Source organism: Melospiza georgiana, chromosome 1 (genome assembly GCF_028018845.1).
Source record: "Melospiza georgiana isolate bMelGeo1 chromosome 1, bMelGeo1.pri, whole genome shotgun sequence".
Lineage (NCBI taxonomy): Eukaryota > Metazoa > Chordata > Aves > Passeriformes > Passerellidae > Melospiza > Melospiza georgiana.
The window spans coordinates 104131029-104148563 of NC_080430.1; the positions used below are offsets into that span (position 1 = coordinate 104131029).

The following is a 17535-nucleotide window of genomic DNA, read 5'->3' on the forward strand; positions in this document are numbered from 1 at the left end:
TAACTGAGGTATAAATATGTATGCAGACACAGCTTCTGCCAAGCAGCAGTAACAAGAACAAGCTACTTAATGGCACTGTAAGTATGTTATTCTGGTTAGTTCATACATTATTAGAAAATAAAAGTATACCATGCAGCAATTTCATCTTGATTGACAAGGTAACTTGGGCGTTATGGATCATTCAGCTTTATTATTATAACACATACCCCAGAATTAAAAGCTAGAGCAGACATGTCACTAATCCTCTTATCTTAAGCTGAATCATTTAAGTGCCTCTTATTTACTGTAGCAGTATCCAGATACCAGACATCTGAACTCGTCTCTTAGGTAACAATGTGCTTTCCCAAGGAACTATGCCAGTATTCTTCAAAAAGGCAAAGATTTATCATACACTAAAAGCTGATGGACTAGGTTTACTTCTTCCATTAGATATTTCATCACTTCTGGTTCTAGAGTTTTTAATGCTCTTTGATTGTCTTTGAAAATAAAAATGTTTGCAAATCCCTGAAAGGTTTTAGGCACAGGTTTCTTTTCTAAACAAAATCAATCATTTCCCCGGGTTCACGAAGTTTTCTAGCATATTCTGAGCCATCCTTCAAGCCATATACACCCTAATAATGGTTCCACTTGAATACTGAGTTTACCTTGACAATTAGATTTTAAATCCTTAAGTCTTGTTCATTCTCATATGTCACAAGCTAGGTTGTTTTATTTTAATCCTAGAACTCATGCATGACATAATAAAAAGGAATCTTTTTTATTTCTTTATTTTAATTTCTTTCATATTGAAATTTTGCCAGAAGACATGATCTTCCTACCATTACACAGGAAAAAAACGCTGAGTCCACTAATACTAGATCTTTGTCCTAACTTGCACATGCAACTTTTGAGCCTCAATTACTTAGAAATTCTAGTGTCTTGATTTAATAACAGAGAAAAAAAAATAAACAGGTACACAGATATATATCTATATGCAAACTTTCATTTAATTTATGGATGGAGACGAGATCTGTTTACAACAAGAGGCTTGAAGGAACACTCCACAGATCACACACACAATGGGCACATGCAGTGGAGTTGTACATACAGGGACATGTGTGTGAGTTTTGGTGCCAAGCACACTTCTGAGTTTAATGAAGCTGAGGAAAAAAAAAATAAACAGAAAGGAACTTTTAACACAGGAAACTGTTCATGAGCAGAGAAGGAAGAAACTGTCAGGGAAAAGGAGCCAAAGAAGAAGAGACAGAATGGGCATGGTGACTGGTCTGTACTTGAACATCTGACCTGTTAGCTGGTCGTCGCCTGCAGCAGGGGCGATGCGAATGTATGGTGTTGTAAGCTGAGTCACGATTATCGCAGCTAAGGCAAAGGAACAGGTCCAGGTCAGCATGCATGAGGGAAAAAAAAGCCAGACTGAAGCTACGCCAGCAAGAAGAATCTTGGTCAGTCGTTTATTGTCTGAACTTCACAAATGAAAACCAAAAAACTCCCACAAGTTCCTTTTCATCTTTAGTTGTTAGTGTGGTTATTCTGCAAATTAATAAGCTGTGGCGTGTGAATTTCATTCAGGAAAAGGACTCAAAGCACATTATTTACTGCATTTGAGGAAACTGGAGACTCTTTGGCCCTGCCAGTCACAGCACTAAACTTTCTAAGTGAAAACAAGCTGATGATTCAGAGTATTCTAACATCAACTTCTCCAAGTAATTTGAGCTAGATTCATCTTGATTTTCCTGTTTCATAATACTACATTTTTCCTACAGTTTTTTAAAGACAATTTTTATGTGAAGCATTTTTAAGCTAGTTAAGATTAACTTTTCTTATACCCACTTGGCTTACTGTTCTAAAAATGCATCCAGCACCCATATACTTAATGTTCAGCATACAGAGAATGACCGCTAAGAAGTGGCACACCTTTTATTAAGTATGTGCGTAACTGCCCCAGATCTGAGTTTCAAGTTCACAAAAAAAAGCTGAAAACCCTGACTTGTTTGCACCCTGAAATATCCAGATTTGTCTGACAGTGTTTTAACAAGCACTCCCTGCTGCAGACAACTGCTAGTGTGGCTCACATTAACAAAATTTGTTATTTCTTTGTTTTCCAGCATTCTATGATTGCCTCTAAACGGTTAAGCACGCTGTGATACATATATATTAAGGAATATTAAAAAAATTAAAAGGTCAGATCCAACACGATGCAGCTGGAGAATGATGCAAAGAAAAAATATTGGAAAATTAAGGACAAAATTATATGAAAGATCACTCATTTACATAGAACAGCCTGGGTGCTATTAGAAATGTGGCAGCAAGAGAGGAAAATAGATCATCTACCATCTGCAGACAATTAAACTCAAAACTGCTGCTGCATAATATTTGGAAATATCCCTCTGCAACACTGAAACGCAGTGTTGATAGTAGCTTCTAGAGTACTGTTGCTATTGGATTTAAAATATTATAATATCCTTTTCTCTCTCATAATTAATGAAAGCCTTCCAATATTGCAAAATTAGAACAATGGTGCCTCCCTCTTGAGAACTGCATTCCTAGGAGATAATCAAGATGTTTCTATCCAGACAGTGTTGTAAGTCATATCAGGAAATATAGTCTTAATATAAATCACAAACCACCACAAAGTTGATAGTAATAAACTTGGAGGAGTTTTGGAATGTTTTCAACTTAGTCTGTTGAGATTTTACAGTCATTTAGCTTGAAGAAAGAGTAGGAATATGAAAGCCATATTTCAAGCAATATATGACAACCTTTATTACCACTGGTACAAAAAGCTATTCTGGATTTTTGTTTGTTTGTTTGTTTAATTATCTTGTCAAAAATAATGGGAGTGGAAACCCTGCAGTCTCCCCATTTGTATATACACCAAATAGTCACAGAGGTCCCAGAAGCCTTTCTCTACAGAAAACTGAGATCAGGAGACTCCACATCACAATAATGGGCTGTAAGATCCTTCTACTAACAAAGTCACTGGCAAAGGCTTCCTTTGACTTCATCAGAAGCAGAACTTTCAGCTCTACAAAATCAAACATTCTCATCCTAATTTATACTTGTAATCACTGCAATCAGGATTTTTATATGATCTCTAAAAGAACACATTTAACAGGGTTTCATTTGTAAAAATGCAATGGTCACAAAACAAGATAATTTTTTAAAAGGGTACAAACTGAGCTTGTTTAAAATACACTTGATGGAATGAGAAAGTATTATCTAGCTACTGACCCCAGACATGCATTTGACCCAGCAGAATTAGGCTGCACTTTTCTGGAGATAGGCTGTACTCCTCTAACAGGAAACCTGTCAATATGATAATAAGCTATCTGCTGCACTTGGTCTCTGATACAGCAACAAGGTTTAATGCCTGCCAGTTGAGCACATGCTTGGCAGCAGAGCACATGCATCATTCCTGCTGACATCAGCGGGAGGGAAGAGGGTACTCAAGGTACAGAACTGTTCTGCTGGATCTGGGACATGAACATTATGTTTATATTACAATTACGTATTTTTATTTTTAGAAAAAATTTAAAAGTGTATGGTAGCCCATGGAATGAACACTGCAGGACATGGATAAAACCAACTCTCATTGACCATAAGAAGGTCTTAAGGACACCAACAACTTTACTATCTGGAGGTGAGATAATTAAAGGGAATGTAACTAGCAGGTTACATAGCTCTGCTCCTGACATGTTCTGAATGCCCATACTGGTCCTCAGGGCAGACTTCAAACAGGCTAACCACAATGAAGAGCCTTGGCCAATCTCAGCTGGCTCAGCGGAGCAACTTGAAAGTTGCCTTGAGTGACCTTGATCCTAGGAAGGGCTCTTGATCCTAGGAATGGCACAGGCCTTTATGCAGTAAACTACTTACATCTCTACTTTAAATTGAACAGTTGTGAAGTAGTCAATGAGATTATGCTCTGTGTGCAAAAGCAGGTACATGATTGACTCGATTAGGGCCTAGCTGGTCAGAGCATGGTGCTAGGAACACCAAGGCTGTGGCTTCAATTGCCATATAGGCCACTCACTTATGAGCTGGATTCAATGATCCCTTGCAATTCAGAATATTCTGTGATTCTGTGAAACCATACGGCTTCTCACAGACATAGTAAAATCCACAGTGTGTGTCTACTGATTCCAATGGCCTACACAAGGCCATAGGTGTTTTCAGGATCAAACCATAATTCAAAAGAAGATTTTACCAGTTTTATACATGAATGTCCTGAAGCACTTCCTCTAGCTCTAAAAACACTGAACTTGAGTTTCTGAAGATAAGAGAAGCCCAGATGACAAATATTTCAGGAATGTTACTAGTATGTGAAAACTACACGTGGTACTGGAGAGCATTCCCAATCTTATTTGTCAGGAGCACTCCAGCACATAAATAGATGGACATAATAAGCACATAGAGCTTAAGTAGCTCACTGTCTAGTAGTTACACTGTAGTCTCAAAGCTCAGTGGAAAACGGTGGAAGTCTAAGAAATCTGGCAGAGTGGTCAGAGCAGCCCTTGCTTACTGGGGCACAAGCAATGTGAATGTACTGAGCTGTTTGTGGGGATTAAACAGAAGGAAAGGAGATTGGGAGAGGACAATTTTATGTCTTGTCCAATGCAGGTATAGTGATTTCTGACCTACACACATAGGGAATTTTTGCTGTTTTCTTCTAATGCAAATGTGGGAGGTCCAGAGAGGGCACAAAATTCTGCTTTTCCCTTAAGTATCTCAGTTAGATCCAAAGGGAAAACATCTGTGCAGACAGCTACTTTTAATACTATATAAAAATATGTCATGGTCTCCATTTAATCTTTTTAAATTAATACAGATTAAAAATACAATTCAAGAATTCAGTTTTGAATCATAGAAATCAGTGCTTTACTGTAGCCCCCCAAGAAAATTTTGCACCAGGGACTAAAAATACCATCAAGGCTACCTCTGGTTTTAAAAAAAAAAAGGTCCTCACAACAACCTCTAACATTATTTTATTATGAAAAAATCTGAAATATGCTTTCAAAACAGGAATGTAGGGAGATTTTATTAAAATAAAAGCTGCATTTCTCACATCTCCATTGCCAAATGGGTTAGCTCAAAGTAGCTTGTTGCTATGGGAGCTATTCCAATCCACAAAGTTACCCTTGCTTCTCAAATGAGAGAGTAAAAATTTTCAGTCAGCCAAGTAATTTAAATAGTTGAACATCCATTAGCTATCAGGAATACAAATCTTCAAAAAATTTAAAATCCATTCCTCTAATCATCTATTATGATTTTTGATGTACCCTAGTTCACCCCTGATATCTCTGAAGCTACTTGAAAACAATACCGGATTTCACTTGCATCTGGAATTAAACTCTCATCTGTATTATATTTGGGTTGAGTTCAGATATTTAAAAGATTTCTGTGGTTTAGTAAGCAGTCAGTATACTGAAATTAAAACTACTTCCTTTGGTTTGGAAAAGAGAAGAAGCTGGGAATCAGTTCAAAACAGGCATGAAAATGTATTTTTCAAATTAGGGAATATACAAACTTTCAACGGGGGTAACTTTATGCTAACATTTCTGTCACTTTTAAGTAATGACATTCTCATCCCATTTAGACTTAGAGGTGCTGATGAAATTGTGAAGTCTCCATATAAAGGAAATCATGGTGGAATCTCTTCCATTAGGGAGAATCACTAGAAACAAGCATGATCTCCTGCAAGGCGCGGTGGTATAGGGATGAAGCAGTTCTTGTTTCATGCTCTTGCCAGGTGCCCAAACTGCCAGGTGGTATTACCTGCTCCTCCTCAGTGCTGCATGTTCTTTCCTGTTCCTCTACTACCATCTCCAAGTCAATTGTACTATTCCATCACTTCTTTTTCAGGCTTTTAAGTTGCCACCAGCTAAAGGTACTAAAAAGGTGAGACTACAAAGAAAATCACAGATAGATCTAGTCCCCAAAGATAAATAGATCAGCAACGTGTTTATGTTTCCCTGTTTGGAGACAAAACCTATCGGCAGTAGTGTCTCAATTATGCATATTTGTCTCATAAATGGTAGTATCGTCTGCTGACAGATGAGTAAATATAGCTGATATGTCTCATTAAAATGAAGAACATGGTATCTCCACTTCTCTTTTATACAGCAATTAAGTTAAGGTAATTGCTTACAAGTAAGGGGCAATTTTTCACTACCCATGTATAAGCAGCCAATATATACTCTGCAATTGGCAATTTTACAACTCTACTATACAAATACAGATATATGTATGTAAGTGAGATCATATAAAAACCCAGAGAATATATTTTAAAAGCCCTGTGTTCAAGCAGACAACCAGAAGTAATTAATAAATTTATGGTTACAAACAAACAAACAAGCAAATTTCCTAAATCTCAGCTAAGGATGCAAATGATTCTATGAAAATTCTATAATATGTTTAGTGATCTGTTTTAGCACTATAAACACTTCTGGAAGTTTCCAAACACCATGTGAGGGGAAGGTCAACAATCTGAAGTACAGAATACATGACATAATCCAAACATACCTTTTGTGGCTACCCTGACGCAGTCGATTTTAGTTTCCTGTGTCAAACAAAGAGGAAAAAGGTCACATCTTGTGTTTCTAGACAGAGAAAGTCATCCATTATCCTGTTCTTAAAAGTACTGATAAAATGTCAAAGCAGAATGTGCCTCATTCCATATTTAACTGCTTATTAGCTAACTCCACAGCGCTTTCTTAGTATGGACAAGCACTACTTGGGTATGGTATGTAAACATTTCACTTAAAATTCCTCTGAAAGAAGAAAATGTGAAAGATATTCACAGGAGCACAGGCAAGCGTTCAGCTTTTTAACTGGCAACATAATGACCTTGGGAGATATTTTTTTCTTACAGAAAGTATAGTTTGAGGCATCATGTTAGACAACTTTAGGAAGAAAAAATAATCAATGGTGTTTCACATTTGTGCACTGTCGGTGCACTGTGAATGAGGGAGCATTATGGTTTCTGGCAGAAAACATTTCCAGGCTGTCAGCACAAACAGCCAAAGCTTATCAAGAATTGAAGGGCTCTGGGTAGGTCTTTCCAGGAAATGAAAAACAATTCCAGGAAGAATTAGTCTGATGAAACATGATCTGTGAGGATCCTTTTACACAATTTTCATTTTAGTTCCATCTATTTTGTTTTCCTTTTACTTTGTTTGCAGAAAGGGACAAAAAAAAAAAAAAGTGATTTCTAATTCAATCAGGACAGCCAAATGAGAAAAAAGGAGATCAAGATGTTTCAAACTAAGGTAACAGGACTGGACACGCCAAGACAGATGTGCTAAAATCCACAATTGTGTTTGGCTTAAATGTGATGAAAGAAATCACAACATTTTCTTGTTCAAAGCAAGGAAAAAAACCAAAAAGGAAGAAAAAAAAAGCCAGTCAAACACAGTCACTGGACAGCTTTTAGCTAATAAGACAGAATGGTAACATACTACTTTGCCTGCTCACTACTGACAAAACGTGTGGTTTTCCCCTCCTCTTTCCTGTAACCTTTAATCATTAAGCAATATTGTGTTAGGAAAACTGCTATTTTTTAAACTCAGTGTGTTAAATTTCACGGTTACTTCATTTTCTCATTAGCAACTAAATTGGGCATCCTGCTAGTTGATGCCAATCATTTATTTACACACAAACACTGTATAAAATCACGCCTGTTGCAAGACCTACCCCGTTGGCTCTGCTAGCAGCTTGGAAATAGATGCTGTAGCTCTTATGAGGAAGAAGAGGAGTATTCCAGAAACCACTGTAGGTTTTGTTATCACCAATAGTAAAAGGCTGAGCAACTAGTAAACCATTGGCTGGAATCTCTGCAGCAAAGTAGTACTGGGAATTCAAGAGTGAGGCATTCTGGAAATGAATGGGCACTGGGTAGCACTTCAGGATTTCAGTTGTCTTTTTGGTCCTCCGTGGGCGCTCCTCCTCAACAACAATTTGATAGACACTAAGAGAGTAGAAAAGAAAGAAGAAAAGAAACTGTAGTTATTTTAAAACTTGGGCAGTCAAACCATCCTAAAACTATAACAGTGTACCAGTATTTACTGGAAAAAAACAACTGTTAAAAGAAAAGAACACAGGAAAAAAAAATGACATTTTAATATTCAGGTGTATAAGTTTGTGGAATAGATTCATGCTTTCAAGTTAATTTTGTTCTGGAAAGACAAAAATAGCCATACACATCACAGCTTTTCACACAAGTGAATGCACATTTTACTGTTCAAACTCGGGTACAGAAAAATTGTGTTTAATCAGCGCTAAAATGTGAAATTAAGTATTATTTTGTTCACCAAAGCAAACATAAAGCTATAGAGTCCCTTCTTTAACCTGTTATCTTATGTAAGTGAAATTAAATTAGTACTATGATAAAAATGAAGATATAAATTACAGAGAGACAGGAACCAGTATTTGCTTAACTGTTGACATTATAAGTATTTATAAAAACACAAAGCAAAATTTCAGTGGCATATTGACTACTGCTGAGCAAGTATAAAACACTTTTTGATAACACTATTATCACTCAGCAAAGCACATTCACACATCTCATAGATAACCTTATTTTTGAGTCTCTGCATTCTGCAAAGCAAGTCAGTTTGCACTTGCAGTCTCTGCTGTACTGGGACCTACAGAGAACAGTCCATCCCTCTCCACTGTAAAGGTGCTATGGACATTCAAACAGGAACAAAGAAATTGCAATTTCTGCTGTATATGCAAACAGTGTAATCATTATACCCTTGCAGTTGCTGTAAAAGACTGAGTCAGTGCTTTTAAATTCGTGATGTGGGAAGTCCATGTCTCTAAAGAGGACTGGCTTACAAGTTTATTGCTTCACTGGGGACCAGTGATTCTTAATCAGTATTTGTCTCCTGGAATCTTGAATCCCAGTAAACAAGTCAGACTAGATAATTGATGTCAAAGTGGCAATGTGTCCACATTTTTGTGCATCATCTACATCCAGTAACACTTTATGATCTTTCAAGTTGACAGTTCATAAAAAATAGCAATCTCTGCATAGGAAGCTTCTTAAAGATGAAATATCCACAGAGTCTTCTGACGTGTTACTGTTCCTGTCATCTGTAGGTAGAGAATTATGTTTACAGAAGATTCTGCCCAAAGTACAGGGACACATGGTCTGAGCTTCTGCAGGACTATCTCAGTCTGGACCCAACAGGGTTTATTGGCTTGGTCATATCCCTGCACAGCTGTGGCTACTTCCCTTCTAGAGGCAAACCTGGTTTAGAAATAAAGGGATGAACTGTCCAATGACAGGAGGGATGGTGCTTTAAGCAACCTGGAGGGGAAGGCATTCCTTGACCAGATTAGGAGGTCAGACTAGACGATCTTTAAGGTCCCTTCCAACCCAAACCATTCCATGATTCTAGGACACCACCATTTAAGGTGTGCAGAGTCTTTATGGTCAAATATCACCAAGGGGCAGAAAATGCCAATTTTCTTGATCATTGACCATCACACTGGTTTTTTACCAGACTTACTGATCGTGTGCCACAGACCTTGTTGACTGAATTTTTAAGATCTAGCATCTCCAGTAGGAGATGCTGTACTTCTATGCTCACAAAAAATGCCCACAAAGTTAACACTGAGAATGCACCTTTCTTTCTGCCTGATTTAGACTTTCAATATAGTGCAGCTTTAGCTCAGTGTTAACATATTTAAACCTATCTGCCTTCACGAAGATGTCTATGCACCTACAGTTCCAAGAGACCTGAGCAGAAAGAGTGTCCACTTATAGGTCAACCTAAATGCTTCTCAGACTCCATTGATTATAATTACTAAACACTCAGCTCACATGTAGACATGGAAAAGTGGACACTCAAATTTAAATGTTTTAATTGGATGCTGAACTTCACACAGAAATCTAACCATGCATAAATTTAGTACAGCCAGGGACACAGGAATGTCTTGAGGGTTCACTTGAAGGCCTCTGCTTGTACATTTTGCAGCTCTGTGCAACAAGAGATATTCTGCTTCATATCAAGCAGAAACATTTTCATTAGTTGATTAATTCCATGCTGAGTAGTAAATGAAGGTCAATCCACAGCAATGTTTCTTTGATCCTGTGGGAACAGATTTATAAAAAACCTAGCCAGAGAATATCTACACTAAAATCTTATTTTATTTTTTACAAATAAATTTTTGACATGATTTTCACAATTAATTTTCTAGAACAGAAGAGAGTTGCTTAGAACTGGGACTCCAAGCTACTTTGAAGACAGCATGTTGCCTCCTCTAACTATTAATTTGCAATATTAATCTATAATAAATACCATTTGCAAACTTAAATGGAATATTGGGAAAAAATGCAGAAGGTGATGTAAACATTCATTCTTGCAAGAGAGTGGAGCTGGATACGCTTGCCTAATACTGCAGCAAATATAAGAATCCAGCAGTTTCACTAAGCATGATGCATAGTAAACTCAGTTACTTTCTCCTTGCAGCAGGCCTGAATATAAGAGGGACTTCAGACCAGATGAGATAGTATGACTTGTTTCAGTACTGAAATGAGGATTCTCTTAATTTTTCACTCAGTGAATAAGTCTAATGACAGCAGACATTTTAGAAACAAATCTGGCATTAAAATGCTCCTTTTCCTGTAGTAAATCCATATTTATTTATACTACATGCACTACTCCTTGTATACCTTTTAGATACCTGCCATCTACTCATTTTCAGATACTTTAAAGAAAGAAGTAAGTTGACTGGAGCAATTTCAAACTCAAAATGTCTTTTAATCCTTACACCACAAGACAAATTAGATTTGCAAGCATCTAGACCTCAAATCTATTTGCTCTTTAATAATTTAAGCACTGAAAGGTCAAACAATTCTTTTCTGTTCCCTTTCATCAAAGTCCAAGTGCTAATGAAAAATAACTAAATCCTATCTGCTGGCCAATTTCCACACACTGCTGTTTCTCTGATGTAAATTAACACATTATGAGCACCTGGGTCAATGGAAACCTGACAGAATTTTGCCAGTGATACTTTTTACATTTGTACAAATGAGATCATCTTGCTGATGAATTTTACAAAATTACCCCAATTACAAATATAATCCAAAAGCTTTCTCTAGGTCTGACAATTAATATTACTTTAATATGTAACATGGACTGCCTACTCTGAAAAGGGTTCAAGCTCAGTGAATTGAGCTAGCACTGTGCCACAACTCTACTATTCCTCTTACATATTAGTCAGATTTCTGGCTTGTTCAGAGTTGAATTATTCCTTTTCCACACATCTACATTTCAGAGAACAAAGTCTTCTTACCTGTAATCCAGAAAACAAGTTCTACACTACACTGAAATGTGCTAAAAGCATATCGGTTATCGGCAGCATTTAGACTGATTTTCCAGAAGCAAAGAAATGTAATTTAAGTATAATTCATGTTACACAGTTCTACTATAGAATTTCAATGCCTTGGAAATTAAATTCAAAATTAATTTTTATAAATTAATAGTTAGTTGCTGCATTGTGAAAGGAACACGTGGCAGTTATTTTTAATCTGAGATTCAAATGCTTCAAATTTGGGGATTAAAAAGGTGCATGGGAAAAGAAAAAAAAAATATTATTTTTACACTGCTTTTTATTCTAACAATTCCAAACCAGTTCCAAATTTAAATGATTATGCAAAGATACAGATCTGAACACTGTACTTTAATTATTGTAAGAAATTAAACATAGCACGTCTCTCAGATATTTATTGAATTTGGATTGCTTAAATTGCAATGGTGTGTCAATGTCTGATAAATACACTAATTTTTTTTCAGAGCTGAAAAAGAGACATGAAAGCAGAAGGAAAACCATATTAGCACGGTAATAAAAGACGCTCAGAGTACTCAGACAAATGACAATTTCAAAGAAGATTTAAGTATATATCTAGTCTTAACTACATGACATGATGGGTTTTGGCAACCTCCTGAATCAGGACATTACTCCACATTACTGGAATGCTGTAAATCAAATTTTAATGAATCAAAGTCTCATTCAAAGTTACAGAATAACTTTCCAAGAGGGACCTACTGGATGCAAACATAGACTTCAGAAGTCTTTATACAGGAGTAGGTATATGTATATACTTAACATGTACAATCTAGGCATTTATTGAAACTTCTTAATCTATAATTACATCTAATTCCAAAGTAATTCCAAATTGCAAACAAAGGGAAAACAAGCTTGATTACTTCATTATTGAACTGTCAGCTCTATTTTGTCTCTCTAAAACACTCTTGATGCTTTATATAATGGAAGCATTAAAGAAATTCTTAAAATTAATTTCACAGAAGGGAGATGGCCTAAGAAACAATCTAGACAAAGACTATCTGAATTTATTTACTAGTCTCAATACAGCTGCTGTGTGTGATCCCAGGCAAGTCAGTCAACTATTATGAGCCTCAGAAATCCAGTTGTAAAATAAGAATAAGAAACTTTCTTATTCCTGCTTCAATTGTTTAAAATCTCTTCGAATTCTTCTTATCCTTGATTCCCCACTCCCCCACCCCGCCCCCCCCCAAGAAATCTACAAAGCCTGCAAAGCTCTTAAGGTCCACTAGGAAAGCTCAAATAAGCTGTGTAAACTATTGGGCTACCTTTGCCGACTGTCATGGTAACACTCTTGAGCCTAATTTGAAGTTTTCTGCTCACTGCTGTAAGTTCATGCTTTATTAGAAATATAGAAAACTGGTACTTTTATAGATTATTTCTGCATTTTGGCTTGCATGCTTACTTTGTTTTAATGCTTACGGAGTCAAACAATAGAATAACCCTTAATCTACATATTGACCAGTTATTCCCACACCCCTATTTATCTGCATGCTAGAATCACTTTACTGCATTTTTCTACTAAAACACCAGTTCCAATAGAGGGCAAAATTGAGAAACCCAAACCCAACCCCATTATCACAGCTCTTAAGTCCATGAAGAACCTGACTGCTCAAACCATAAGAGTCTCCACAGTTTGTAGGGGGGAAATCTTCTGTAGACCCTGAAAATTCTTCTATGGTACTGCCATTAAGACTTTTAAAATGAATCAGTTGTTTTGTTCATGCTTTTTATCTAAAACTTCATATATCTTTGCTTGCCATGTGTTATGCAATTTTATTGCCTAATATTGCTTCTTGAAAAGAATACAGCCTTTGGACAGTTTTTTTCTGTATAATATGCAACATAACTTCATCTCTGTCATCAGCAGTCTCTGACATGGTCATATCATATTTATATGGATTAACACTGGAGATACATATCTTTTTCTCCATGCCCTTATAATGCACTAGATTCTTGTAATTCATCCTGTAACTTCAAATTTTACAGTTCTAGAAATTATATGTAATTACACATATGTAATGCACCTTGAAATGGAAGAGGGAAATTACTCTTTAAAGGACAGGAATTAATAATTTATGGTTAGCAGGCAAATAGAAAAAGGCTACAAGAAATTGCCACTAACTCTCCTTCTACTGTGCAAGAGCCTTATTTATTATAAGTGGATTAAACAAAGGTGATGAACAACCCCTTATTTATCAGGTGTCTCACCATCACAGCAACACAGGCTTTGCCAGTGGGTGAGGAGTTCTAGCAACACCTAATATACACTGAATAAAATATACTCTGTATGCAGTAATTTCCAGAACGGATTCCATGCCAGAGAACCAGCTGAATAGCAGTCCTGTCCTGCTGACCACTGTCCCTGTAGTCACCTTGCATATTTTATCAAAGGGGAAGCACACATGGCTCAACTGTGGACTAAAAGTAAGACCAGGGAGTTTTTGATTAGCAGCAGTACAAATGAGTGTACCTACTAATGATGGAGAAGGCTGTTTAAGGCAGACACCTCTATTTCAGAGACATTTTATTCGGGGGATCAGAGATTTTTTGGGTTTTATGCAAAATACAGCATTGCTCGCTATTGCTTCTAAAAAAAGCTGAAGAAGCTTTAAAAAAATCCCTTGTAGGAACATAATGTTCAGGTATGAAAATACAGAACTTAGGGGGAAGAAAAACAAGCAGACTAAGCAAAACCTCTAAACTGATATTGCTGTACCCACAACATGCCAACAAGCATTTTTAAAATCATACATTAATATGTAATTTTTATGGGGGGGAAGTGATTTAGGCAATGACGCAAGTAACATACATGCAAAACATAATCATCAAAATTCTTCCAATGGTTCCCATTTAAGCACCAGACATACTAGTTTAGAGGCGTATTTCCTGTTTCTTTGGGTGAGTAAAGGGAATCTTAAATCCTTATAGCTTTTTGGAGTGAAGGGAATCTTATATCCTTTTAACTTTTTGTTTGCGTCTTTACTTGAAGCTAGGAGGTTCCATGTAAACAAAAGCTTCACCATTCTTTGGCAGGTTTCTAACTCTGAGGAATGATTGTTGCCTCAGAAATGTAGAAAAGATGCTAAGTAAATAAAATACTTTGTGCTACCAGCTTGTTCAAACTTGAATGGAATGATTCTACTTTCACACCTGCCTTTATTTACTAGCTTTTGCAGGTCAAGAGATAAGTCTGGTTAGATTCTCCAAGGCAAGGCCTTTCTAAATTCTCAGGAAATACTATTAATGGCACCTGAAATTTTCAGCTCATGGGGGAAAAAATAAAATTCAAGGAATCTTTTGGAATCAGAGCTGGCATGAACACAAGAGAGACTAATATTATACAACACCTCCATTGTCATGCAAGGAGCCCTATTTCTCAGATCAATCACAGCAGAAATACCTAAACGGCTGTAAAGGAGGAGATAAGACAGCTTAGGTTCAGTCCCTGGAGATAGTGCCAAATGTAAACTCTCAGGTGTCGTAATAAGCTTTATCTTCACAGACCCAAGTCCACTGGGGAACAGTATCTGGTTTTTAATGTAAAACTCCTAAGCTGCTTTGCGACTGACCAACTCTTTTGTATGGATGGTCTCAAAGACTTAAAAGTCAGCATTTACAAAGGAGATTTTCTGGGGAAAATACATCCAAGCAAACCTCTCCTTAGCATTCCTATGGTTTTATACAGGAAATCCTGACAATTTTTCAAATGGAAAGCATTATGTCACTGGAAGTTAAAGATATTTTGCTTGTTCTTTCTTCTAAGGACAGTCACCAGGGAAGGATACAACAGGTTCAATTCCCTTGAGAAGGGAAACATTTGCTACATAGTATCTCAACTGCAGAAGAGACAGACAGGCTCTGAAAACAGTAATTTATTGGCCACCATAAGTTCATAACACTTACAAATTCTTTTCTCCAGATGCAGAAGAAAGAATACATTTCTCTTTTGCAAATCTGGACTCCCTAGGATTTAAGGGGACCCATGAGAGCTTTGGCTCAGAAAATTGCATGAAGAAAATCTGCAGGGAAAAGTAGACAGCGATGTAAGCTCCTTCCACTTTCCGGGGGCCAGATGTTGCCACCTAGTCCTGATGACACTGGGTGTTTAAGTTTTCGTCTTATTTCCTAGTGCAGAGATTCACTGGTTTAGAGAATCTAAGCACATTTGTCAGGGGCAGAGAGTGTCCAGCAAAGAGTGCCCATCTTCAGCCTTGTAATTGCAGGCAACCATAACACCTTTCATGAAACCTTTCTGAAATGTTTCTGCCTTTAGATTCAGACATCACAAATGTTTTGTTTTGTTAGTAGAGAAGGGGAGAGAGAGAGGGAAAAATCTTACAAGAATTTCAGTTTGTAATACTTTGCTATTTAGGAGGACAATAAAGACTCTGGCAGTAGATAATCTGTACTTGGTTTTACAACATATAGCCTGCTGATGGACTGCAGTTTTAACTTTGTCCCATCCATCCTTTGCAAAAAATCAATAAATTCAATACATATGCTAACCTACACTTGTTCAAAAGAAGTATTAGTTTACTATTGAAACAGCACATTAAAATTTATAAGACCCATTTGCCCAACAAGTATGTAAGTGGTGGTTAGACATAATTGTGGCACAAGAGACTGCTCTGTTGGTATTGTGAACTGGCAAGGGAATCAAAACTGCTCTCTCAACCCTCCCAACCCCCCTAATCCTTGATAAATATTGATGAAATTGTACTTTTTTTTTCTCCCTGGTTATACCACTCATGGTTAATTATTTGTAATTGTTTAAATATTGGTGCCCAACTAAGACTTGGCAGTGTTATTACTGCACTGGCCTGCAAGACTGCCATAACAGGATGACAAAAATGACAGGATGCAACTTTGTTTTCACAACTGTTATGTACATTGCTACACCTGAAATTCCTTCATCATCAATTTCCCCACTCCTACTCTCCCAGGAGCTGAATACTGCCCTATACTGATATGATCCATCTGATGAGACACAATGTCTCAGCAATTCTGCATACTTAGAAATAAATACCTAATTCTACCTTTCTTCTTCCTCTACAAGACACCTCTTTGTTAACTTGTGGGGGAAGTTTTTAATTATTGTTTCGTCTGCTGAAAATATTAAATGTTCTAGAATATTGCAGGCCACAAAAACCCCTATGATCAGAAACATACTTTTTCTGAAACCCTTAAAACTTCACTGTGGCTTGTACTCTCCATATTTCACATAGATTTATGTATTTGGCTGCTTTTTCTTCCAACTCAAAAATGTCAACAAAATATATAAATTTTGTACACAGTTTGTAGACCTGCACAATACAAAGTGAGCACAAAATGTAAATAAAATTAAGCCTGCTTAAAATAGTACTGTTTCACAAGGAGTTCAAAGCAGTTTTCTACAGGTGTAAGTAATATGGCACAAGAGAGAATTTCGCTCTATATTCATAATTTATTTCAGCTATCAAATGCTGGACAAGAAAAGGACATCTTTGACTACAGAGCTCCCCTAAAGTGCCCCATACGGTATCAATGAGATCAATCAGCTAAAAACAGGCTGCAAGTGACAATCTAAGAGGGGCACCAGAATGCTGGCAATGTATTTTGGTGGCGGTGTTTTTTTCCTCTTGGGTGTTTTAGGGGATTTTTGTTTGTCTGGGGGTTATTTGGTTTGTTGTTTGTGTTTTGTTGGGGTTTTTTTTGTTTGGTTTGGTTTTTTTTCACAGAAAAAAAAGAAATATTGCAGACAAGTAATTGTGCATATGAAAAGAGAGAGACAAAACAAAACTAGGAAAAGATTGAAATATTCAAGAATACAAAAGTTTACACAAGGCAGAAATGTAGAGAAGAAAAGAAAAAATAACAGATAATGTACTGAAAACAGCCTGACATGTATCATCCTGTCTGGTAACTAAGAAGTGAAAATAAAAAGCAATAGTAGGAAAGATAAAATAAAAATGAAGTCTCTCTAATACAGATACACTTTAAACAAAGCACTTTTAACAACTTACACACAGCTACTTTTTTATAAATTACACACAGTGTTTACAAAAGATTTTTGATTTCATAGCTATATTACAAAATCAAATACCTTTTACAAACAAATTAATTTATTTCCTATTAGAGCTGAAACATCTTATTTATATACTTTCTTAAGACTGGGGGGGGAGGATTGTTATCCAAGAATGA

General features: G+C 36.6%; 1 protein-coding gene across 1 annotated transcript in view; it reads right to left on the reverse strand.

Moving 5' to 3' along the window:
• PTPRM (protein tyrosine phosphatase receptor type M) overlaps positions 1 to 17535 on the reverse strand; it is a 441589-nt gene that overhangs the window by 169149 nt on the left and 254905 nt on the right. The window contains exons 12-14 of the mRNA XM_058023915.1: positions 7693 to 7966; positions 6523 to 6559; positions 1285 to 1359 (exon numbers count right to left, since the gene is read on the reverse strand). Coding sequence (XP_057879898.1) covers positions 1285 to 1359; positions 6523 to 6559; positions 7693 to 7966 — 386 coding nt within the window. The remainder of the gene's footprint in view (positions 1 to 1284; positions 1360 to 6522; positions 6560 to 7692; positions 7967 to 17535) is intronic.